Here is a 25,055-nt window from a genome sequence, read left to right on the forward strand (position 1 = left end):
ATGACAACATATTACATATACTTTCTTGAACAATCCCTACTGTTAACCAATCATCGACAAAGGGGCATAGCTCTTATAGGACCAGGGCACAAATCAATCATTTTGCTCTTTATTTAGCCATCTTATATATAGAACCTTATTTGTTAATCGAAAAATGTGAATAACTCACCACGGGTTAATAAGGGTATGCTTGAAAGGATGCACATAACTGCAATGTTGGGTTGTATTGGAGAGAGTCTCGGTCATAAATCATTTTCCACACACAGTCTGTGCCTGTATTTAGTTTTCATGCTAGTGAGGGCCGAGAATCCACTCTCACATAGGTACGTGGTTGCAAAAGGCATCAGTGTCTTAACAGCACGATTTGCCAAGACAGGATACTCTGAGCACAGACCTATCCAGAAATCTGGCAGTGGCTTCTGATTAAATTACATTTTCACAGAACCGCTTGTTGCAATTTCGATACAGCTTTCTTGTTCAGATAATGGTAAGTGGACTGGAGGCAGGGTATGAAAGGGATAACGAATCCAGTTGTTTGTGTCGTCCGTTTCGGGAAAGTATCTGCGTAATTGCGCACCCAACTCACTCAGGTGCTTCACTATATCACATTTGACATTGTCCGTAAGCTTGGGTTCATTTTCACACCAAAAATAATACAATGGTGGAAAGACCTGTGTGTTGTCCTTGTTAATGCAGACAGAAGAGCTCCAACTTCCTTAATCATAGCCTCAATTTTGTCCCGCACATTGAATATAATTGTGGAGAGTCCCTGTAATCCTAGATTCAGATCATTCAGGCGAGAAAAAACATCACCCAGATAGACCAGTCGTGTGAGAAACTCATCATCATGCAACCAGTCAGACAAGTGAAAATTATGGTCAGTAAAGAAAACTTTAAGCTTGTCTCAATTAAATAAAAAAAGTGTCAATACTTTGCCCCTTAATAACCAGCGCACTTCTGTTGTAAAAGCATTACATGGCCCGCTGCCCATATCATTGCATAATGCAGAAAATACACAAGAGTTAAGGGGCCTTGCTTTAACAAAGTTAACCATTTTCACTGTGGTGTCCAAAACGTCTTTCAAGCAGGCATTCCTTTGGCAGCAAGAGCCTCTTGGTGTATGCTGCAGTATATCCAAGTGGCGTCGGGAGCAACTGCTTGCACGTGCGTTACCACTCCAATATGTCTCCCTGTCATGGCTTTTGCGCCATCAGTAGGTTACAGATACCAACACATCTTGACCACCAAAGTCCATTTGATGTCACAAAGCTGTCCAGAAAAAATATCCTCTCCTGTTGTCCTGGTTTCCAGAAGAGGATGACTTCCTTAATTGACCCCCCATAAATGTAACGGACATATACCAGGAGCTGTGCAAGGCCCGTCACGTCTGTTGACTCATCCAGCTGTAAATCATAGAATTCACTGGCTTGAATGTGAAGCAGTAATTGTTTCAAAATGTCTTCTGCCATGTCACTGATGCGTTGTGAAACAGTGTTGTCTTTATATTTTTTTTTGGCCTTTTCCCCCAGCATTGTTCCAGCCATATCCGCGGCAGCAGGAAGAATTAAGTCCTCTACAATTGTATGGGGCTTGCCTGTCCTAGCCACTCGGTAGCTTGCCATATAAGACACTTCTAGCCCCTTCTTATAAATGGTATCTGTTGTTTTCATACATGGGTTCTCGCTCCAAAAAACATATTTTTCAAATTGTCATGTTTCGTTTCTAAATGTCTGCGCAAGAGTGAAGGTTTCCCGCAAGAGAGTAACAGTTAATGTGATTGGATGGTCATTATTTGACTAGGCTACCTGTATTTGACATTGTGTTATTTCGCTGAACACTAGATGGTTGAATTTTATTTTTGTCAGTGAAACGAGGCTACTCAGGCGAGAGAAAAAACATCACACAAATGTATAGCCCTGTTGGAACATTTTATGGACTGTTTGAAAATGTGAATCACATTTTTATTTGGCGTACCCCCGACGGCATTGCGCCTACCCCCAGTTTGGGAATAGGCACACTAGGCTATCCTTTACTTGTTTAATTTGAAATGTGTGTTTCATAAATACTGTACGCTTCCACTTATTCACTGACTAAAATAATCAGCTCTTGACATGCTCTTTGTTCTGTTGGCCTAACAAATATCCAGATTTATACAAAGCCTTGGTGCTGCCCCTGAGAAGATACTACTGAACAGATGTAAGGAGAGTATGGTGTTCAGACAGACAAAAGAAACCTGAGCTGACATAAGGCTGAGCAGACGTGGGCCACCGAGAGGCGCAGCGCTCTAGCGCACTGCATCTCAGTGCTTGAGACCCTGGTTCGAATCCAGGCTGTATCACAAGCGGCCGTTAATTGGGAGTCCCATAGGGCGGCACACAACTGGCCCAGCGTCGTCCGGGTTTGGCTTGGGGTAGGCCGTCATTGTAAATAATCATTTGATCTTAACTAACTTGCCTAGTTAAATAAAGGTTAAATAAGTCAAACATAAGGCGAGGCCCATGGGAGGCAAGGTGCCAAAGTAAGCCTACTCATGGATGGCCCTCCTAAGAGGGCGCCAACCACTACTATTGGCTAAGAGAGGTCCCGTGAGGAGCAATGATCAACCACTCCCAACGACTGGCTGTTCCCATGATGGTATAATTCCCCCTCTTTGTGTACTAGATCTTAAACATGGTTTGTACCAATGTGGTTGAGAGAGGTTTACTTTCCTGGAAGTTAACACGAAAATCCTCTGTTATTTTACACTGTAATGAATGTAGTAGCACATTGTATTAACATGTTGTTACATATAGGGACTCAAAGATAGTACCGGTAGTCACAGCTGCTGTATCTCGGACACAACTCTGGGGTGGAGTGCTATGAATCTGGCAAGCATCTAATAAGGTAGTATTTCATCAGTCACTAGGGGGCATTGCAAGCCAATAGCTGACCATTACATCTCCTACATGGACAACAGTGGGGGTGGATGATCTTTGTTAGTCCTGCTACACCAACGTTTTTACAGACCTATTGATGTAATGTATTAACAGAATCTGTAATAAGTAGAATAGCAATGACATTTTATAGCTAGAAATGGACATTTAACACAGGTACATATGATAAGTAATCACATGGAATATACAGTGCCTTCAGAAAGTATTCATACCCGTTGACTTATTCCACATTTTGTTGTGTTATCGCCTGAATTCTCACCCATCTACATACACACTTACCCCATGATGACAAAGTGAAAACATGTTTTTAGACATTTTTGCAAATTTATTGAAAATGAAATGTATAATTTACCTAATTATGCACACCCCTAGTCAATACATGTTTAGTTACCTTTGGCAGCGATTACAGCTGTGAATTGTTCTGGGTAAGTGTCTAAGAGCTTAGCACAGATGGATTGTACAATAATTGCCGATTTTATTATTTTTAAAAATTATTCAAGCTCTGTCAAATTGGTAATTCATCATTGCTAGACAACCATTTAAAAGTCTTGCCATAGATCTTCAAGCAGATTTAAGTCAAATCTGTATCTTAGCCATTCCGGAACATTCACTGTCCTCTTGGTAAGCAACTCCAGTGTAGATTTGGCCTTGTGTGTTAGGTTATTGTCCTGCTGAACGATGAATTCAAATCAAGATGAATCCTTTTGGTCATGTACACATTTTGCAGATGTTATCGCAGGTGTAGTGAAATGCTTATGTTCCTAGCTCCAGTACACGCAAATATAAAAAATGAAAGAAAGAAATTAAAAAATATTAGAACGAGCAATGTCAGAGTCTGGAATATAATTGTACTGAACAGAAATATAAACGCAACATGCAACAATTTCAAAGATTTTACTGAGTTACAGTTCATATAAGGAAATCAGAAATAAATTCATTAGGCCCCAATCTATGGATTTTACATGACTGGGAATACAGATATGCATCTGTTTGTCACAGATACCTTAACAAGTGTTTGGGCGTGGATCAGAACCAGTCAATATCTGGTGTGACCACCATTTGCATCTTGCAGCGTAGAGTTGATCAGGCTGTTGATTGTGGACTGTTGTCCCACTCCTCTTCAATGACTGTGCAAAGTTGCTGGATATTGGCGGGCACAACCCCAAAGGAGCTCAGTGAGGAACATGTCTGGTGAGTGTGCAGGCCATGGAAGAACTGGGACATTTTCAGCTTCCGGGAAATGTGTACAGATCATTGTGACATGCGGCCGTGCATTATCATGCTGAAACATGAGGGGATGGTGGCGGATGAATGTCACGACAATGGGCCTCACGGTATCTCTGCATTTAAATTGCAATTGATAAAATGCAATTGTGTTCGTTGTCCGTAGCTTATGCCTGCGTATACCGTAACCCCACCGCCACGAAGGGGGCACTCTATTCACAACATTGACATCAGCAAACTTCTTGCCCATACGACACCATACACGTGGTCTGCGGTTGTGAGGCCGGTTGGACGTTTTGACAAATTCTCTAAAACGACGTTGGAGGCAGCTTATGGTAGAGAAATGAACATTCAATTATCTGGCAATGGCTCTGGTGGACGTACCTGCAGTCAGCATTCCAATTGCACGCGCCTTCAAACCTTGAAACATCTATAGCATTGTGTTGTGTGACAAAACTGCACATTTTAACGGGGCATTTTATTGTCCCCAGCACAAGGTGCACCAGAGTAATTATCATGCTGTTTAATCAGCTTCTTGAAATCCATCCACCTGGCAGGTGTGGCATAATCTTGGCAAAGGAGAAATATTCACTAATAGGGATGTTAACAAATGTGTGCACATTTTAGAGAAACAAGCCTGTTGTGCATATGGAGCATTTCTGGGATCTTTCATTTCAGCTCATGAAACATGGGACCAAACACTTTACATGTTGCGTAATATCTTTTTGTTCAGTTTAATGACAGCATCTCTGTTTCCTCTTTGGCTATTCGGCATTGCAAAATTATAACCTTAATAGATCAATCATAATCTTTGTCTTTCTTTTGTGTGTTTCTTAGCGTAATAATAAATCCTGTCTTTAAAGAAGTGTGGTTCTCTCTAGCTTTGCCAAATTCTGTCTCTAATACAATTAAATACCTTACGTATCCTTTAAGATTGTTATTAGACTCGATGAAGGGAGGTTAAACTACTAAGAGTTTCAAGTGAATTTTCTCTTTGAATAAAAACTATTACTGGTGCCTTTATTCAACGTTATTCATTTGAAATAGTAGGCAGATTCGTTCATTAAGTTACCAATTGTTAGACCACTAAAGTTCCTACACAGTCATGGCTGAACAGGGACTACAGGAGGGGGCTGAGCACGCACACCTGTGGGGCCCCTGTGTTGAGGATCAGTGGAGCGGAGGTGTTGTTGCCTACCTTCATCACCTGGGGGGGGGGGCTGTCAGGAAGTCCAGGACCCAATTGCACAGGGCGGGGTTCAGACCCAGGGCCCCGAGCTTAGTGATGCGCTTGGAGGGCACAATGGTGTTGGAGGCTGAGCTGTAGTTGATGAACAGCATTCTTCCATAGTTATTCCTCTTGTCCAGATGGGATAGGGCAGTGTGCAGTGCGATGGCGATTGTGTCATCTGTGGATCTGTTGGGGCGGTATGCAAATATTAGTGGGTCTAGGGTGGCAGGTAAGGTGGAACTGATATGATCCTTAATTAGCCTCTGAAAGCACTTCAAGATGACAGAAGTGAGTGCTACAGGGCGATAGTCCTTTACTTCAGTTACCTTTGCTTTCTTGGGTACACAAACAATGGTGGACATATTGAAGCAAGTGGGTACAACAGACTGGGATAGGGAGAAATTGAGTATGTTCATAAACACTCCAGCCAGCTGGTCTGCATATGCTCTGAGGATGCGGCTGGAGATGCCATCTGGGCCCGCAGCCTTGCTAGGGTTAACTAGCTTAAATGTCTTACTGACGTCGGCAACGGAAAATGAGAGCGCACAGACCTCATGAGCCCGAAGTGGGGGAAGAAGGTGTTAGCTTGTAGAGGTGCAAAATGTCGGTGTCTGGTTTTCCGTTTATAATCCATGATTGTCGAGTACCTGCCACATACAGTGCCTTCGGAAAGTATTCTGACCCCTTGACTTTTTCCACATTTTGTTATGTTACAGCCTTATTCTAAAACGGATTAAATAAAAAAATCCCTCAGTAATATACACACAATACCCCATAATGACAAAGCGAAAAGATTTATTTGAAATTTTTGCAAAAAATAAAATAAAAAACAGAAATACCTTATTTACATAAGTATTCAGACCCATTGCTATGAGATTCGAAATTGATCTCAGGTGCATCCTGTTTCCATTGATTATGCTTGATGTTCCTACAACTTGATTGTGATAAATTCAATTGATTGGATATGATTTGGAAAGCCACACCTGTCTACATAAGGTCCCACAGTTGACAGTGGATGTCAGAGTAAAAACCAAGCCATGAGGTCGAAGGAATTGTCCATAGCGCTCCGAGACAGGATTGTGTCGAGGGGGACATTTCAAAACATTTCTGTAGCATTGAAGGTCCCCAAGAACACAGTGGCCTCCATTCTAAAATGGAAGACGTTTAGAACTACCAAGACTCTTCCTAGAGCTGGCCACCCGGCCAAAGTGAGCAGTCGGGGGATAAGGTCCTTGGTCAGGGAGGTGACCAAGAACCCCATGGCAGAGCTCTAGAGTTCCTCTGTGGCGATGGGAGAACCTTTCAGAAGGACAACCATCTCTGCAGAACTCCACCAATCAGGCCTTTATGGTAAAGTGGCCAATCGGTAGCCACTCATCAGTAAAAGGAACATGACAGGTCACTTGGAGTTTGCCAAACGACACCTAAAGACTCTCAGACCATGAGAAACAATATTCTCTGGTCTGATGAAACCCAGATTGAACACTTTGGCCTGAATGCCAAGCGTCACGTCTGGATGAAACCTGGTACCATCTCTACGAAAAAGCATGGTGGTGGCAGCATCGTGCTTTGGGGTTGTTTTTCAGCAGCAGGGACTGGGAGACTAGTCAGCATCAAGGGAAAGATGAATGGAGGAAAGTACAGAGAGATGCTTGATGAAAACCTTCTCCAGAGCACTCAGGTCCTCAGACTAGGGACAAGGATCACCTTCCAACATGTCAATGACCCTAAGTGGCTTCAGGACAAGACTCTGAATGTACTAGAGTGGCCCAGCCAGAGCCCAGACTTGAACCTGATCGAATATCTCTGGAGAGACATGAAAATAGCTGTGCAACAATGCTTGCCATCCAACCGGACATAGCTTGAGTTGATCTGCAGAGAAGAATGGGAGAAACTCCCCAAATACAGATCGCCAAGCTTGTAGTGTCAGACCCAAGAATAATTAGTGCTGTAATCGCTGCCCAAGGTGCTTCAACAAAGTACTGAGTAAAGGGTCTGAATATAAATTTGGACACATCTACTCATTCAAGGGTTTTTCTTTATTTTTTGACAATTTTGTACATTGTAGAATAATAGTGAGGACAAACTACTAAATAACACATATGGAATCACGTAGTAACCAAAAAAAAGTGTTAAACAAATCAAAATATATTTTATATGTGAGATTCTTCAAAGTAGCCACCCTTTGCTTTGATGACAACTTTGCACACTCTTGGCATTCTCTCAACCAGCTTCATGAGGTAGTCACCTGGACTGCATTTCAATAAACAGATGTGCCTTGTTAAGTTAATTTGTGGTATTTCTTTCCTTCTTAATGCTTTTGAGCCAGTCAGTTGTGTTATGACAAGATAGGGGTGGTATACAGAAGATAGCCCTATTTGGTAAAAGACCAAGTCCATATTATAGCAAGAACAGCTCAAATCAAATCAAATTTTATTGGTCACATACACATGGTTAGCAGATGTTAATGCAAGTGTAGCGAAATGCTTGTGCTTCTAGTTCCAACAGTGCAGTAATATCTAACAAGTAATCTAACAATTCCACAACTACCTAATACACACATCTAAAGGGATGGAATAAGAATATGTACATATAAATATATGGATAAGCGATGGCTGAGCGGCATAGGCAAGATGCAATAGATGGTATAAAATACAGTATGTACTGTACATATAAGATGAGTAATGTAAGATATGTAAACATTATTAAAGTGACATTATTTAAAGTGACTAGTGTTCCATTTATTAAAGTGGCCAATGATTTGCGTCTGTATGTAGGCAGCAGCCTCTGAGTTAGTGAATGCTGTTGAACAGTCTGACGGCCTTGAGATAGAAGCTGTTTTTCAGTCTTGGTCCCAGCTTTGATGCACCTATACTAACCTCGCCTTCTGGATGGTAGCGGTGTGAACAGGCAGTGGCTCAGGTGGTTGTTGTCCTTGATGATATTTTTGGCCTTCCTGTGACATTGGGTACTGTAGGTGTCCTGGAGGGCAGGTAGTTTGTCCCCAGTGAAACGTGGTGCAGACCGCACCACCCTCTGGAGAGCCTTGCGGTTGCCGTACCAGGCGGTGATACAGCCCAACAGGATGCTCTCAATTTGTGCATTTGCACAAGTTTGTCAGGGTTTTAGGTGACAAGCCAAATGTCTTCAGCCTCCTGAGGTTGAAGAGGCTCTGTTGCATCTTCTTCACCACACTGTGTGGGTGGACCATTTCAGTTTGTCTGTGATGTGTACGCCGAGGAACTTAACTTTCCACCTTCTCCACTACTGTCCTGTCAATGTGGAAAGGGGGGTGTTCCCACTGCTGTTTCCTGAAGTCCACGATCATCTCCTTTGTTTTGTTGATGTTGAGTGAGAGGTTGTTTTCCTGATACCACACTCCGAGTGCCCTCACCTCCTCCCTGTAGGCGGTCTTATCGTTGTTGGTAATCAAGCCCATTACTGCTGTGTCATCTGAAAACTTAATGATTGAGTTGGAGGCCACGCAGTCATGGCCATGCAGTCATGGGTGAACAGGGAGTACACAAATGGACTGAGCACGCACACTTGTGGGGCCCCAGTGTTGAGGATCAGCAAAGTGGAGATGTTGTTTCCTACCTTCACCTGTGAGCGGCCCATCAAGTCCAGGACCCAATTGCACAGGGCGGGGTTGAGACCCAGGGCCTCCAGCTTGATGATGAGCTTGGAGTGTACTATGGTGTTGAATGCTGAGCTGTAGTCAATGAACTGCATTCTTACATAGGTATTCCTCTTGTCCAGGTGGGATTGTGCAGTGTGATGGCGATTGCATTGTCTGTTGACCTGTTGGGGCAGTATGCATTCTGAAGTGGGTCTAGGGTGGCAGGTAAAGTGGAGGTGATATGATCCTTGACTAGTCTCTCAAAGCACTTCATGATGACACAAGTGAGTGCTACTGGGCAATAGTCAGTTCAGTTATCTTTGCTTTCTTGGGTACAGGAACAATGGTGACCATCTTGAAGCATGTGGGGACAGCAGACTACGATAGGGAGAGATTGAATATGTCCGTAAGCACACCAGCCAGCTGTTCTGCGCATGCTCTGAGGACGTGGCTAGGGATGCCGTCTTGGTCAGCAGCCTTGCCAGGGTTAACACATTTAAATGTCTTACTCACATCAGCCACGGAGAAGGAGAGGGGGGGCCCGCAGTCCTTGGTAGTGGGCTGCGTCGGTGGCACTATATTATCCTCAAAGCAGGCAAAGGTGTTTAAACCTGTTAAGGCTAGGGGGTGCTGTTGTCACTATTTATGGAAATCGTGTAATTTTTGAAACGGCTTCCTACAAAATTATTGATCGTACAATATGCATATTATTATTATTATTGGATAGAAAACAGTCTATAGTTTCTATAGGCGTTGAAATTTTGTCTCTAAGTGGAACAGAACTCATTCTACAGCAATTTCCCTGACATGGAGTCAGATTTCACACATTTTGGCCCCTGTTCTGGAGTCAGTTTTAAGGCCACTGTTATTCCTATGAGTATACGGACACTGCTTACGTCTTCCCCTGGATGCCTTTACGTGATGACGCTTTGAATGGTATCGATTGCCCAATCACAGCCACTATAAATGAAAAGACCCTGTAGGTAGGAACTCTTTTCTTGGTGCGTCATGCGCGCGGAGGATACCGACCTACTGTTTTTCCAAGCATTAGTGTAGCCAGTTATATTTCTCCGGTCATATTTTTACTCGTTATAGGAGTTAAAAACATCATAAGGTAGTTAATTGAAAGCGTTTTATAGCAATTTATATCCGTTTAGTGCGATTTTGGGACATTTATTTCTGAGCCACTGTGAATCTCTGGGCACCGTTCCAGTTCATGCCAAACGCAATGTGCATTTCTGCATGGCAAGAGGACAGCTTTCGACCAAAAGACGATTAGACCCAAGAAAGGATTCTTTGACCAAGATTCTGATGGAAGAACAGCTCAAAGTAGGAACAATTTATTATGATAAATCGTGTTTCTGTCGAAAAATGTTAGTGGCTTAGGACGCCATTTTTTTTGACTTAGCTTCGCTTGGCGCAAACTGTATTGAAAAGTAAGGATAATTTAAAAAATGTAATTCCGCGATTGTATTAAGAATTAAATTGTCTATCAATCGCTGTCCACCCTATATTTTTTAGTCACGTTTATGAGTATTTATGTATACGACTAGATCACTGTCTAATATGGCTCACGAACATTTTCTGACCAGCTGGGCTACTTTTCTCATTGTCTAACCATGATTTTGGTGGCTAAATATGCACATTTTCGAACAAACTGTATATGTATGTTGTAATGTGATGTTACAGGAGTGTCATCTGAAGAATTCTGAGAAGGTTAGTGAAAAAATTAATATATTTTGGCGATGTTTACGTTATCGCTCTCTTTGGCTAGAATCAATGCTGGGGTAATGTTTGCACATGTGCTATGCTAATATAACCATTTATTGTGTTTTCGCTGTAAGACACTTAGAAAATCTGAAATATTGTCTGTATTCACAGGATCGGTGTCTTTCGATTAGTGTATGCTGTGTATTTTTACGAAATGTTTGATGATTAGTAGTTAGGTAAACACGTTGCTCATTGTAATTATTCTAGTCCATTTGTGACGGTGGGTGCAATTGTAAACTATGACATCTACCTGAAATATGCACATTTTTCTAACAAAACCTATCCTATACCATAAATATGTTATCAGACTGTCATATGAGGAGGTTTTTTCTTGGTTGGTGGCTATCAATATCTTAGTTTAGCCGAATTGGTGATAGCTACTGGTGTTGGTGGACAAAGAAAAAATGGTGGATTATGCTAATGTGTTTAGCTAATAGATTTACATCTTTACATATTGTGTCTTCCCTGTAGAACATTTTAAAAATCGGACATGTTGGCTGGATTCACAAGATCTGTGTCTTTCATTAGCTGTATTGGACTTTAATGTGTGAAAGTTAAATATAAAAAAATATATATTATTTTTGAATTTCGCGGCTCTGCCTTTTCAGTGGGGGTGGGGGGGGTGTGCCGCTAGCGGCACCCCGGGGCTAGACAGGTTCATTTGTCTGGAAGCAAGACGTCGGTGTCCGTGACGTGGCTGGTTTTCTTTTTGTAGTCCGTAATTGCCTGTAGACCCTGCCACATATGTCTCGTGTCTGAGCCGTTGAATTGCGACTCCACTTTGTCCCTATACCGACATTTCACGTTTGATTGCCTTGCGGAGGGAATAACTACACTGTTTATAAATCTGCCATATTCCCAGTCAACCTTCCATGGTTAAATGCTGTGGTTCGCGCTTTCAGTTTTGCGTGAATGCTGCCATCTATCCATGGTTTCTGGTTAGGGTAGGATTTAATAGTCACTGTGGGTACAACATCTCCAATGCACTTCCTTATAAACTCACTCACCGAGTCAGCGTATAAATCAATGTTATTCTCTGAGGCTGCCCGGAACATTTCCCAGTCCGCGTGATCAAAACAATCTTGAAGCGTGGATTCTGATTGGTCAGACCAGCATCGAATGGCTCTAGTCAACAGTAAATCCTGTGAGTTTCTGCCTATAGGCGCTATGATGAGGCTGGCTCTCATGAGGACCGCCATAGAAAAGGAAGACCCAGAGTTACCTCTGCTGCAGAGGATACGTTCATTAGAGTTACCAGCCTCAGAAATTGCAGTCCAAATAAATGCTTCAGAGTTCAAGTAACAGACACATCTCAACGTCAACTTTTCAGAGGAGACTGAATCAGGCCTTTCGTGGTCGAATTGCTGCAAAGAAACCACTACGAAAGGACACATAAGAAGAGACTTGCTTGGGCCAAGAAACACGAGCAATGGACATTAGACTGGTGGAAATCTGTCCTTTGGTCTGATTAGTCCAAATGTGAGATTTTTTTGTTCCAACCGCCGTGTCTTTGTGAGATGCAAAGTAGGTGAACTCCGCATGTGTGGTTCCACCGTGAAGCATGGAGGAGGTGTTATGGTTGGGGGTGCTTTGCTGGTGACACTGTCTGTGATTTATTTAGAATTCAAGGCACATTTAACCAGCATGGCTACCACAGCATTCTGCAGCGATACATCATCCCATCTGGTTCGCTCTTAGTTGGACTATCATTTTTTTTTCAACAGGACAATGACCCAAAACACACCTCTCAGGCTGTGTAAGGGCTATTTACCAAGGAGAGTGATGGAGTGTTGCATCAGATGACCTGGACTCCACAATCACCCGACCTCAACTCAATTGAGATGGTTTGGGATGAGTTGGACTGCAGGGTGAAGGAAAAGCAGCCAACAAGTGCTCAGCATATGTGGGAACAAAACTGTTGGAAAAGCATGCCTCATGAAGCTGGTTGAGATAATGCCAAGAGTGTGCAAAGCTGTCATGAAGGCAAAAGGTGGCTACTTTGAAGAATCTCAAATATAAAATATATTTTGATTTGTTTAACACTTTTTTGCTTACTACATGATTCCATAGGTGTTATTTTATAGTTTTAATGTCTTCACTTTTATTCTACAATGTAGAAAATAGTACAAATAAATTAAAACCCTTGAATGAGTAGGTGTCTAAACTTTTGACTGGTACTGTATGTAAATTTCATCTACGTTTTTTTTTTAATTAGCAAAAATTTCATTTTTTTTTTGTTGCTTTGTCATTACGGGGTATTGTGTGTAGATTGAGGGGGGGGGGGGTAATTTAAATACATTTTAGAATAAGGCTGTAATGTAATAAAATGTGGAAAAAGTCTAGGAGTTTGAATACTTTCCTTCCTCTCCGGCAACTAGTGACTGGGTTATTGATACGCCATCCAAAGTGCAATTAATAACTTCACAATGCTCAGAGGGATATTCAATGTCTGCTTTTAAAATGTTTACCCATCTACCAATAGGTGCCCAGTTTTGCGAAATATTTGAAAACCTCCCTGGTCTTTGTGGTTGTGAGGGGTATAGAGGTAAGGTAGTCATTCAAAAATCATGTTACCTATTATTGCACACATTGAGTCCATGCAACTTAAGAAATAACAATTTGCTTAAGTCACTTAACTTATTTTGGCTTGCCCTAACAAAGAGGTTAAACTTAATGACTCGTCATTTCAGCTTTTCATTTTGTATTAATTTAAATATTTTGAAAAACATAATTTCACTTTAATATTATAGGGTATTGCCTGTAGGCCAGTGACCAAAAATCTAAATGTAATACATTTTAAATTCAGGCTATAACACAACAAAATGTGGTAAAAGTCAAGGGTTGTGAATACTTTAAGGCACTGTAGCTCTACCACAATAGACCATAATACCAGTGACAAATATGAGTCATTTCATGTCCATCTTTCTCAGTCAGGTCATATAGCCATCATCTTACAATGTCAAGTATCTACAGTGGTGAAAGTTTGAACCCTGTAGGATTTTTTGGGATTATGGGACCAAATACACTTTAATTAATCTCGAGGTTCATACTTTTTCCGACAAATACATTGAATGTTGGATCCGTTTCCTCAACAACAAAAAAAGCACAATTGTTTTTGTTATATCAAGTTCACTTTATTTATTATTAGGACTTTTGAGTATTTTCTGCATAAATTTGACCTAAAGGGTCACAAACTCACCACTGTATTTTCCTTTCAATTCCATTTGAGGGCTTGGCTTACAGTTCAGTCTACAACAACATGCAGGCTTACAGTACAGAGCCTACAACAACATGCAGGCTTACAGTACAGAGCCTACAACAACATGCAGGCTTACAGTTCAGTCTACAACAACATGCAGGCTTACAGTACAGAGTCTACAACAACATGCAGACTTACAGTACAGAGCCTACAACATGCAGACTTACAGTACAGAGCCTACAACATGCAGACTTACAGTACAGAGTCTACAACATGCAGACTTACAGTACAGAGTCTACAACAACATGCAGACTTACAGTACAGAGTCTACAACAACATGCAGACTTACAGTACAGAGTCTACAACAACATGCAGACTTACAGTACAGAGTCTACAACAACATGCAGACTTACAGTACAGAGCCTACAACAACATGCAGGCTTACAGTACAGAGCCTACAACAACATGCAGACTTACAGTACAGAGCCTACAACAACATGCAGGCTTACAGTACAGAGTCTACAACAACATGCAGGCTTACAGTACAGAGTCTACAACAACATGCAGACTTACAGTACAGAGTCTACAACATGCAGACTTACAGTACAGAGCCTACAACAACATGCAGACTTACAGTACAGAGCCTACAACAACATGCAGGCTTACAGTACAGAGCCTACAACAACATGCAGGCTTACAGTACAGAGCCTACAACAACATGCAGGCTTACAGTACAGAGCCTACAACAACATGCAGACTTACAGTACAGAGCCTACAACAACATGCAGACTTACAGTACAGAGCCTACAACAACATGCAGGCTTACAGTACAGAGCCTACAACAACATGCAGGCTTACAGTACAGAGTCTACAACAACATGCAGGCTTACAGTACAGAGTCTACAACAACATGCAGGCTTACAGTACAGAGTCTACAACAACATGCAGACTTACAGTACAGAGTCTACAACAACATGCAGACTTACAGTACAGAGTCTACAACAACATGCAGGCTTACAGTACAGAGTCTACAACAACATGCAGGCTTACAGTACAGAGTCTACAACAACATGCAGACTTACAGTACAGAGTCTACAACAACATGCAGACTTACAGTACAGAGCCTACAACAACATGCAGACTTACAGTACAGAGCCTACAACAACATGCAGACTTACAGTACAGAGTCTACAACAACATGCAGACTTACAGTACAGAGTCTACAACAACATGCAGACTTACAGTACAGAGTCTACAACAACATGCAGACTTACAGTACAGAGTCTACAACAACATGCAGACTTACAGTACAGAGTCTACAACAACATGCAGACTTACAGTACAGAGCCTACAACATGCAGACTTACAGTACAGAGCCTACAACAACATGCAGACTTACAGTACAGAGCCTACAACAACATGCAGACTTACAGTACAGAGCCTACAACAACATGCAGACTTACAGTACAGAGACTACAACAACATGCAGACTTACAGTACAGAGCCTACAACAACATGCAGACTTACAGTACAGAGTCTACAACAACATGCAGACTTACAGTACAGAGCCTACAACAACATGCAGACTTACAGTACAGAGCCTACAACAACATGCAGACTTACAGTACAGAGCCTACAACAACATGCAGACTTACAGTACAGAGCCTACAACATCATGCAGACTTACAGTACAGAGCCTACAACAACATGCAGACTTACAGTACAGAGCCTACAACATGCAGACTTACAGTACAGAGCCTACAACATGCAGACTTACAGTACAGAGCCTACAACATGCAGACTTACAGTACAGAGCCTACAACATGCAGACTTACAGTACAGAGTCTACAACATGCAGACTTACAGTACAGAGTCTACAACATGCAGACTTACAGTACAGAGTCTACAACATGCAGACTTACAGTACAGAGTCTACAACATGCAGACTTACAGTACAGAGTCTACAACAACATGCAGACTTACAGTACAGAGTCTACAACAACATGCAGACTTACAGTACAGAGTCTACAACAACATGCAGGCTTACAGTACAGAGTCTACAACATGCAGACTTACAGTACAGAGCCTACAACAACATGCAGACTTACAGTACAGAGCCTACAACAACATGCAGACTTACAGTACAGAGTCTACAACAACATGCAGACTTACAGTACAGAGTCTACAACAACATGCAGGCTTACAGTACAGAGTCTACAACAACATGCAGGCTTACAGTACAGAGCCTACAACAACATGCAGGCTTACAGTACAGAGCCTACAACAACATGCAGGCTTACAGTACAGAGCCTACAACAACATGCAGGCTTACAGTACAGAGCCTACAACAACATGCAGGCTTACAGTACAGAGCCTACAACAACATGCAGGCTTACAGTACAGAGCCTACAACAACATGCAGGCTTACAGTACAGAGCCTACAACAACATGCAGGCTTACAGTACAGAGCCTACAACAACATGCAGACTTACAGTACAGAGCCTACAACAACATGCAGACTTACAGTACAGAGCCTACAACATGCAGTAGCTCGTTCTGAACCCCTTTCTCCCGGTGTTGTTCGTTAGGCCCCTCCCATTCCAATACCTCCCTGTTCAACCTTCTCACCTCCAGTCTCCAACAGGAACAAAATAAAAGCAGATATAATTCACAGTGGAAAAATAAACATCCTAAATCATAGATTTCAATACATTTTCTTTATGAAATACTGTTTTGGGATATTTATTTTAGTGTTTACTTGGTCAAACCGATTCCTTTAAAATGCGTGAACTTCTATACAAATGAGAGAGAACACGAGGCCCCACAAGTAAACTTTCACAAGATCATAATTACCTGACACACATGCAGTTTTGGCGACAATTTAGCAGTTAGTCAGTTCAACACGGTGCACCCAGTGACAGAGGACTGATCAGAGTATAAATACATAAAGTGACTACTTCTTTTAAACAATAAAGGTCTCCGCTTCGCTTTTTACAGGAGCAACCAGTGAGTGATAAACGTGACCATTAAACACACCAACAGTAATTAATTCAAAACTGGCTTTAATCCAAAACGTATCTTTAAGACATTGACTCTTAACACCACGGAAAATCCTGCTTCCTCCAGGATGGGTTCTTTACTTGCTGTAAAATGTTAAGTTTCCCACTTCTTGCAGAATCTAGTAGAGATAGACGTGGTCGAACTGTCCAACTATGGAATCTGTTCAGGTCTTTCTACATAATTTGGAAATTCATGTAATAATTTAATGTTGTGCTTACTCAGACTAATTTACTTTATAGAGGAGATTTAAATAAACACAATCGATTATGAAATGAATCAAACCCCACCAACAGCTCTCCCCTCTGAGTGACATGTGTTTATACTAGGTTACATAACCAAGAGGCCATATGGGGAGGGTCTCTCTCTACTTTAGCATCTGTTTTAGAATGGCCAGATCCTGACTTATGGAACACCATAGCTTTCAATTCTGGCCCAGAGGTGGGAAGATTCTGCCGTGAACACCTTTAACCGCTTTTACAGAGTTGCGGTAACCTGTCCTTAACGAACCACCCTGCAACCCCATGTCAAGTACTACAATAATATCATATTGATTGTCTTTGAAAACATTCTGCTGGTCATTTTGACTGGGTATTGCAAACACTATGTTCTCTAGATTCTTACAATCAACACACACAAAATATAAACGCAACATGCAAGAATTAACAATTTTACAGTACATAAGGAGTTACAGTACATAAGGACATCCGTCAATTGAAATATTTATTAGGCCCTAATTTATGGATTTCACATGATTGGGCATAGGCCCACCCACTGGAGCCAGGCCCAGCCAATCAGAACAAGTTTTTTCCCCCCACAAATGGTGTTTATTACAGACAAAAATATTCCTCAGTTTCATCAGCTGGCCTGCTGGCTTGTCCCGCAGGTGAAGAAGCCTGATATGGAGGTCCTGGGCTGGCGTAGTTGCACATGGTCTGCGGTTGTGAGGCCGGTTGGACGTACTGCCAAATTCTCTAAAACAACATTGAAGGCGGCTTATGGTAGAGAAATTTACATTTAATTATCTGGCAACAGCTCTGGTGGATATTCCTGCAGTCAACATGCCAATTGCACACTCCCTCAACTTGTGACATTGTGTTGTGTGACAAAACTGCACATTTTAGAGTGGCCTTTTATTTTCCCCAGCACAAGGTGCACCTGTGTAATGATCATGCTGTTTAATCAGCTTCTTGATATGACACACCTGTCAGGTGGATGGATTGTCTTTGCAAAGAAGAAATGCTCACTAACAGGGATGTGAACACATATCTGCACAAAATTTGAGAGAAATAAACCTTTTGTGCGTATGGAACATTAAATGTTGCGTTTATATTTTAGTTCAACACAAAGAGAATATCAGTGTATTCTCTTAGCTCTGGGAGGCCACAGTAGTACTGCAGTGGGATAACGTGTGATGGCAGTGTCTCTAGAGGCCCAGAGTCGGATCAGGAGAAACAACAATACAGTCCTGAGGTCCCAGTCATGTCTGCCTTCCCTCCTCTCCAGGTAGACATCCATAGTAGACCTGACAGTCACAGATAAGATACATGGTTGTCACTGCTACAGACTACACCACAGTCTCATAGAAAGATGCTCAAGAGAGAGAAGGAGGTTTTTTTCCAAGTTCAGCAACAAAGAAAACAAATGAAAAAGTAGGTAGAATAAAAAAGTGCTCCAATGTCCACAGTGTTTTTCTTCCCTCCCGTATATAGGGAGCATTGCCATGTTGCTACCAATACTGCCAAGGTTTAGCCTCTAACCCAGAGAGGCCATGACACCCCAAAGGTCACACTTCTGATGGCCCGCTACTACTAGAGTCTGTTTGGTCCATCAGGGCAGCCTGTGGGGGAGACCAAAGCCTCGCTTGTGTCCATGTCCATGTTACAGCCTGGAGAGTCTACAGACGAGTCACTGTCACAATGGTCCATGCTTTTTGGCTGGGGGGCCAGTGGTCCTGAGAGGGGAGGTGTTGTAGGGCTTAGAGGACCGTGGGGGCTGAGTAGGCTTGGAGGGGGCTCTGGGTCACTGCTACTGGTTTCCACCCCGACAGGATTCCCCACCCCCACTACCCCCATGGCCAACTCAGCAGCTCCTTTGGCCTGTCGAATGCAGTTGAGCCACTGCTGTTTGTTGAAGGCATCGCTGGCTTGGAAGGAGTGGGAGTGGAGCTGGCTACTGCTATGAAACGACACTCTGAAGAAGTTCTTGGCTGAGGGGAGGAGAGAGGAGGTTAGCCAGGGGAAATTCGATACAAGCAGATTGCAAGTTAATGACTACAGCATTAATAAGCCAGGGGTGCCAAGCGCCAGTCATCAGCGGCAACAGTCCTTATCGGCTAGTGATAAACCAAAGAGATCCTACAATTCATATTGTAACATTCAAATGTTCTATATATAATTCTATGGAGTAAACACTCACTCCTCTCGTTGTTGCTGAAGGCTCCTCTGATGGAGCCTCCCAGGCGTATCACCCCGTCCTGCAGGTCCTCCCACTGCAGCTCTCTGACGGGGATGGGCTGGCGGTACAGCTGGTAGTACAGCTGCTCATTGTGGGTGATGGCTCTAGTGATGACCAGCACGTCCTGGAACAGGAACACATGCAGCTTCTGGAGAACGAGGGGAGAGGAGGGCTGTTAGGGTATAGTGTTTTTGCCTAATTTAAACATGACCAAACAGGGACAACCAAACAGGGACGGATGCATTTCAGCAGTAGATCAAGCTAGTTTTTATATATTAACTGTTCTATACCCCTCAGACTATAAAATAGTTAACACCAGTGTGGAAGGTATTTTGACTTTAAATACACTCCAGTTCCTGTGCTGTATTTCATACACAAGTCTCAGAGATAGTCAGGTCCAAAATGATTGGCGCCCTTGATAAAGATAAGCAAAAAAAGACTAAAACAGCCTTTTTCTAAAATGATTTACTTATTATTTTGTCACATATACAGGATAGGTGCAGTGAAATGTGTTGTTTTACAGAGTCAGCCATAGTTGTAAGGCGCCCCTAGAGCAAATTAGGGTTAAGTGCCTTGCTCAAGAGCACATCAGATTTTTCACCTTGACAGGTCGGGTATTCGAACCGGGAACATTTCGGATGCTGGCGCTACGCTCTAGCCGCTAGGCTACCCGCCACCCTCTGAGCTTGGAGAACACATTGGGAGGGATCTTAGACCATTCCTCCATACAGAATCTTCCCAGATCCTTAATGTCCATCTGCACTTATGGACTGCCCTGCATTTCAAATAGTATTTGAACCCAGGTTAGGACGCCTCCCCTCTACTCGGTTGTTATCTCAGTAGGAAAGATGACCCAGCGAGGGCCTAGAGGTGGAACCTGCTCTCTGAGCTGACTCCTGACCTCCAGTAGACAGATTGATATGCTGGTGAGAGCGGTGCTTTAGGGGTCATGGTCAAATGGTTTGCTCGTACCTTTCACGGGTCTGTGTGGATTTAGAGGCTATTCATATATCTAAATGGCAATAAGGTAAATCCATTAGAGGAAGACACCTCACCATTGACCTTACTTATGTCAGAGGACATAGCTAGCAGTGGCGTGTCAGTAAGCATTTTCATTTACTGTCAGTGGATGTTACAGTGCAGTGTTATAGTACTGTCACTGCTTTCTGTGAGTGACACTGAAAAGTAAATGGACAGAGACACTCACAGCGTCCATGTTGTTATTCAGGCAAATGTCCAGCCTTGCAAATGTCCATTCTATCCTTTTGTATCCCTCCCGACCCTATCCCACTGCCACTCCAAAGTATTGTGTGATTATGATTGACAGAGCCCTACTCACAGCACCCCTGTTGTTCTTCAGTTCCCCGTGACAGCTGAGGATGCGGGAGCTGTCAATGAGCAGGTCTCTCTGGCTGCCCTCTAGGTAGAGGAGACGCTCCTTGTAGAAACGACACTCTGACTCGCCCGTCTGAGTGTTGATCTCTGCCACGATGCTCTGGATCATGTTGATCTGGAGAGAGGGCGAGATGGGGGAGGGGTGTGAGTGAGAATGTGTGTTTGTGTGGGGGTGTCAGTGTTTGCGAATATGTGGGTCTCCCCCTCTACTCACTGCCTCATCCAGGTACTGTCGGTCCGGATGGTCGTTAGGCGTGTGTTTGAGGATCTCCCTGAGCAGCAGGGGGTATTTGACCAGCCGGCTCCTGGGTATATCCAGGAAGTTCCACAGGTCCAGCTTCCTGCTGAAGGGCGACTCCAGGCAGCGCTGCAGGAAGTCGTGCACCCGGTGGTCCTGCTTCTTATGGTCCAGCAGAGCCTTGGCTGCCACCTGATTACTGCAGTATGAGTTGTAGGAGTCTAGACAGGGAAGCTGGAGAGGAGAGAGAGGGGGACGTCGATCGAGGAAAGAGGTCAGTAATGGCGTTTCTGCTTCAGATAAGTGCACACTTGCAAAGCACCTCTTATTTATTGTGCAAATGTTTCAGAGATGTTAGGCCTCCATACGTTCCTGGTCTAGCGCTGTGTAGCATTTCCATATGACCAACGACGCCAAGTCTTTATAGATTGAGAAGAATACAAGAATGGAGTACCAGTGTGCTGGAGTTGTCGTCTAACTGCTCTTCCATGTACCTGGACTACATCACATTGAAAGCTTTAGGAATGTACTGTAACTGGGCTGGTGCAGCCAGAGCAATGAAGATGAACAGAAGTACAGAGAGAGGGAGGGAGGGGCTAAGTGAGTGGATGAAATCTCTTGCCCACTACAACTACATTCTGTGTACTACTCATACTATTTCGAAACACATACTGTTGAGTAAAAATGTATGCCGTCAGCAACAAATATCAACATACTATGCTCACCCTTACTGAAAAATGTGTCATCTAAATGTGGAATTGCGCCGTTTCCCCATTCGTTCATTTTGTTAGCACCTCCCCTATCTGAAGGGGCGGCGGGTAGCCTAGCGGTTAGAGGCGAGCCAGCAGCCGGAAGTGCCAGTTCGAATCCCAGGTCCGACGGCGGTAAGTGAGCTGGCAACCGGGGGGTTGCTGCATCAAATCCTACATGCCTGCATTGCCTGATGTTGTGCTCTTGAGCAAGGCACTAACACCCCCCCCCCCTCCATAAACAGGCGCCCAGTGTGGCAGCCCCCTACACCTCTTCAAAAACCTGTATGTGTGCGTCTGTCTTTCAGGAAGGGGGTTTGACATTGTGTGCAATCGACCAATAAAGTGATCATAATCTAATTATCAGCTGTTGTCAAACACGTGTGTCTGAAAAGGCATTTCTCTTCATCAATCATGTGCAGAGAATTCGAATAGATGAAAAGCCAAAATAGCATTACATGCATAAAGAACTTTCTACATTTCACATACTATAAAATGTTCTATTTTTGCATTCCCAACCAGCCAGTTCTGAGAACAAGGACATTAGGGAGGGGGAGCAGGTCATCCCGCCGCCACTGAACAGCGTATTTAATACTTCCTACAGTAGGTGAAGTATGTCCAGAGCCCAACTCTGGAGGAAGGCAGGAATGTACAGTCAAAACCACTCAACTAATACTGAACACACTCATACAAAGCTAGGGGGAGAGGCTTGATGAGAACCATAACATAGGCCCTGACATCGATCATGCTCTTTCAAGTAAATAATCAGATAAGCTTTCTTGGTATCATCTATTATAGAGCCAAGAGTTTGACCAGGATTTTTTTTTTTTTTTTTTTTACTGTGAGCCTCTCTCAATGAATCTTTCCTTGATTCCTCGAATAATCTCTCCACCTACTTTTTAAACTGCTTTGGAGAAGGGAAGGACCTCTAATACAGTCAGAGGCAAGAATAAATCTAAAATAGTACTTATATTTCTATGGCTTCATTCTGTGCAGTGTATTGGGAGGTGATGTCGATGGAAGAGGGGTTGACGGGTGCATGTTCACATTCGTACACCCGCATGACTAACCCGGAGGCAGCACTAGCCTCTCAACCCTTTCTCATAGGACCACCACTAACAATCACCTCGTTCTTCGTGGAGAAAAAAAAAAAAAGGCTTAGGATGATCATTTCATCTTTGAAGGTCATTTTCATGGTGGATTGATCTGACGTTCTAGCATGAGGAAATATAGGACAGAGAACTTGCTTTGTTTCACTTTTCATTGTTTAAAAAGTGACCAATAGATGCTTTGGAGATGAAGTGGAATTGGGGAAATCTTTACTCTATTACGCAACCGCATTGACATCTTTCCGTGGTGGAGCAGAGTTCAGAGGAGAAGGGCAAGTAAACCCCTGAGAAGCAGAGGAGGCTCTCCGCATCCTTGTCAGGCATACATTGTTCCCCATAACTACCTAGTGTAAACAGGAAGTAGGGATGAATCGAAGGAGGGATGGAGAGGAGCCGCTCAGCATCCCTACACTAAGCCTTGGACACGCTAACACACTTCACAGCACTGCAGAACTAACCTGATTCCAGCTCTTTGCTAAGGTGTCCAGCTAAAGTCAGTGCACACATTCTGAGGAAGTTATCATGACATGTTGCCTAAGAGCCTTGTTTTAACCTCCCCACAGGGTAACCAAACAAGTAGGAGATTTCTCTGGGTGTTGCAACTGTGGGTGTGTGAACCCCAGATGTCAACTGACCGAGCTTGGAGTGCACACACACACACTACACAGAGCTCTGATCTCACACACACTACACAGAGCTCTGATCTCACACACACAGAGGGATTGTTGGCAGTTGAAGAAGTATACTGGGCCAAAAGGTCAATAAGACACAGGATGACTTTTTTTTTCCATAAGCTAGTTATGCTACGAAAAACAAACATCTCAGGCTCCCTCATGAACTAGCTGTTTTGGGTGTTCTCGATGGCTGAATCCATCCTCAGAAAAGTCTTGAGTAAATTGATGCTGTTGAAGTGAAGTGACACAAAACTACTTAGTTTGCCAGTGATACAAGGACAAATCTAGCTCCCTCTCTCCCCACAGGCCAGTTCAGTTGACTGTTTTTGATTTGCCACAAACGCCACCCCTTAACTATTTCCACATTTTGTTCTGTTAGTCTATATTCTTTACAAATGAAAAGCTGTAACGTCTTGAGTCAATAAGTATTCAACGCCTTTGTTATGGCAGGCCTAAATAAGTTCAGCAGTAAAAATGTGTGTTATAATGGGTACCACTTTTCATATTTTCAAGCATGGTGATGGCTGCATAATGTTATGGGTATGCTTGTTATTGGCAAGGACTAGACATGGAACACTGGTACCTTTTAATAATGTTTACATACTGTTTTACCCATTTCATATGTATACTGAACAAAAATATAAATACAACATGTAAAGTATTGTTCCCATTTGTCATCAGCTGAAATAAAAGATCCCATACATTTTCTGTAAGCACAAAACTTATTTCTCTCAAATTTTGTGCACAAATTTGTTTACATCCCTGTTAATGAGCATTTATCCTTTTTTAAGATAATCCATCCACCAGACAGGTGTGGCGTATCAACAAGCTGATTAAAACAGCATATTCATTACACAGGTGCACCTTGTGTTGGGGACAATAAAAGGCCACTCACAACACTGCCACAGATTCCTCAAGTTGAGGGAGCGTGCAATTGGCATGCTGACTGCAGGAATGTCCACCAGAGCTTTTGCCAGACAATTTAATGTTTATTTCTCTACCATAACCCACCTCCAACATCGTTTTAGAAAATGTGTCAGTATGTCTAACTTGTTTACTGTTAGATATTCCCACCTCGAGCATGTGTAGTATGAACATACAACTGATTGCAAAGTATAATCAGTATTGAAAACTGTTATATACTCAAGTTGATCCATCAGTTTTTCCTGTTTAGGTCACATGGTCAGGAAAACCCTCATCCCCTACATGTGATCATAACGGATGGTCTTACCCAGTCCACTAGGATGTGTCCCACATGTTCTGTGGAGCCGTCTGGTTTCCTGGCCTCTCGCAGTCGACTCAGCAGATCTGAATAGTGAGTAGAAGGAGCGATCTCAACCTCTAACGTTCATTAGGGTGTGTGTGTGTGTGTGTGTGTGTGTGTGTGTGTGTGTGTGTGT

At 42.9% G+C, this 25,055-nt stretch overlaps 1 protein-coding gene across 4 annotated transcripts in view; it reads right to left on the reverse strand.

The window, feature by feature from the left end:
• Positions 1 to 17,021: 17,021 nt before the first annotated feature.
• The window catches only part of LOC129814868 (rho guanine nucleotide exchange factor 3-like), a 96,930-nt gene continuing 88,896 nt past the window's right edge, over positions 17,022 to 25,055 (reverse strand). For all 4 annotated transcript variants that reach the window (XM_055867977.1, XM_055867978.1, XM_055867976.1 and 1 more), the window contains 5 exons: positions 24,887 to 24,963; positions 21,100 to 21,357; positions 20,830 to 21,000; positions 19,452 to 19,638; positions 17,022 to 19,242 (listed from right to left, as the gene is read on the reverse strand). In XM_055867977.1, the coding sequence (XP_055723952.1) occupies positions 18,845 to 19,242; positions 19,452 to 19,638; positions 20,830 to 21,000; positions 21,100 to 21,357; positions 24,887 to 24,963 (1,091 nt within the window). In that variant the 3' untranslated portion in view covers positions 17,022 to 18,844. The remainder of the gene's footprint in view (positions 19,243 to 19,451; positions 19,639 to 20,829; positions 21,001 to 21,099; positions 21,358 to 24,886; positions 24,964 to 25,055) is intronic.

This window comes from Salvelinus fontinalis, chromosome 18 (genome assembly GCF_029448725.1).
Source record: "Salvelinus fontinalis isolate EN_2023a chromosome 18, ASM2944872v1, whole genome shotgun sequence".
Classification (NCBI taxonomy): Eukaryota; Metazoa; Chordata; class Actinopteri; order Salmoniformes; family Salmonidae; genus Salvelinus; species Salvelinus fontinalis.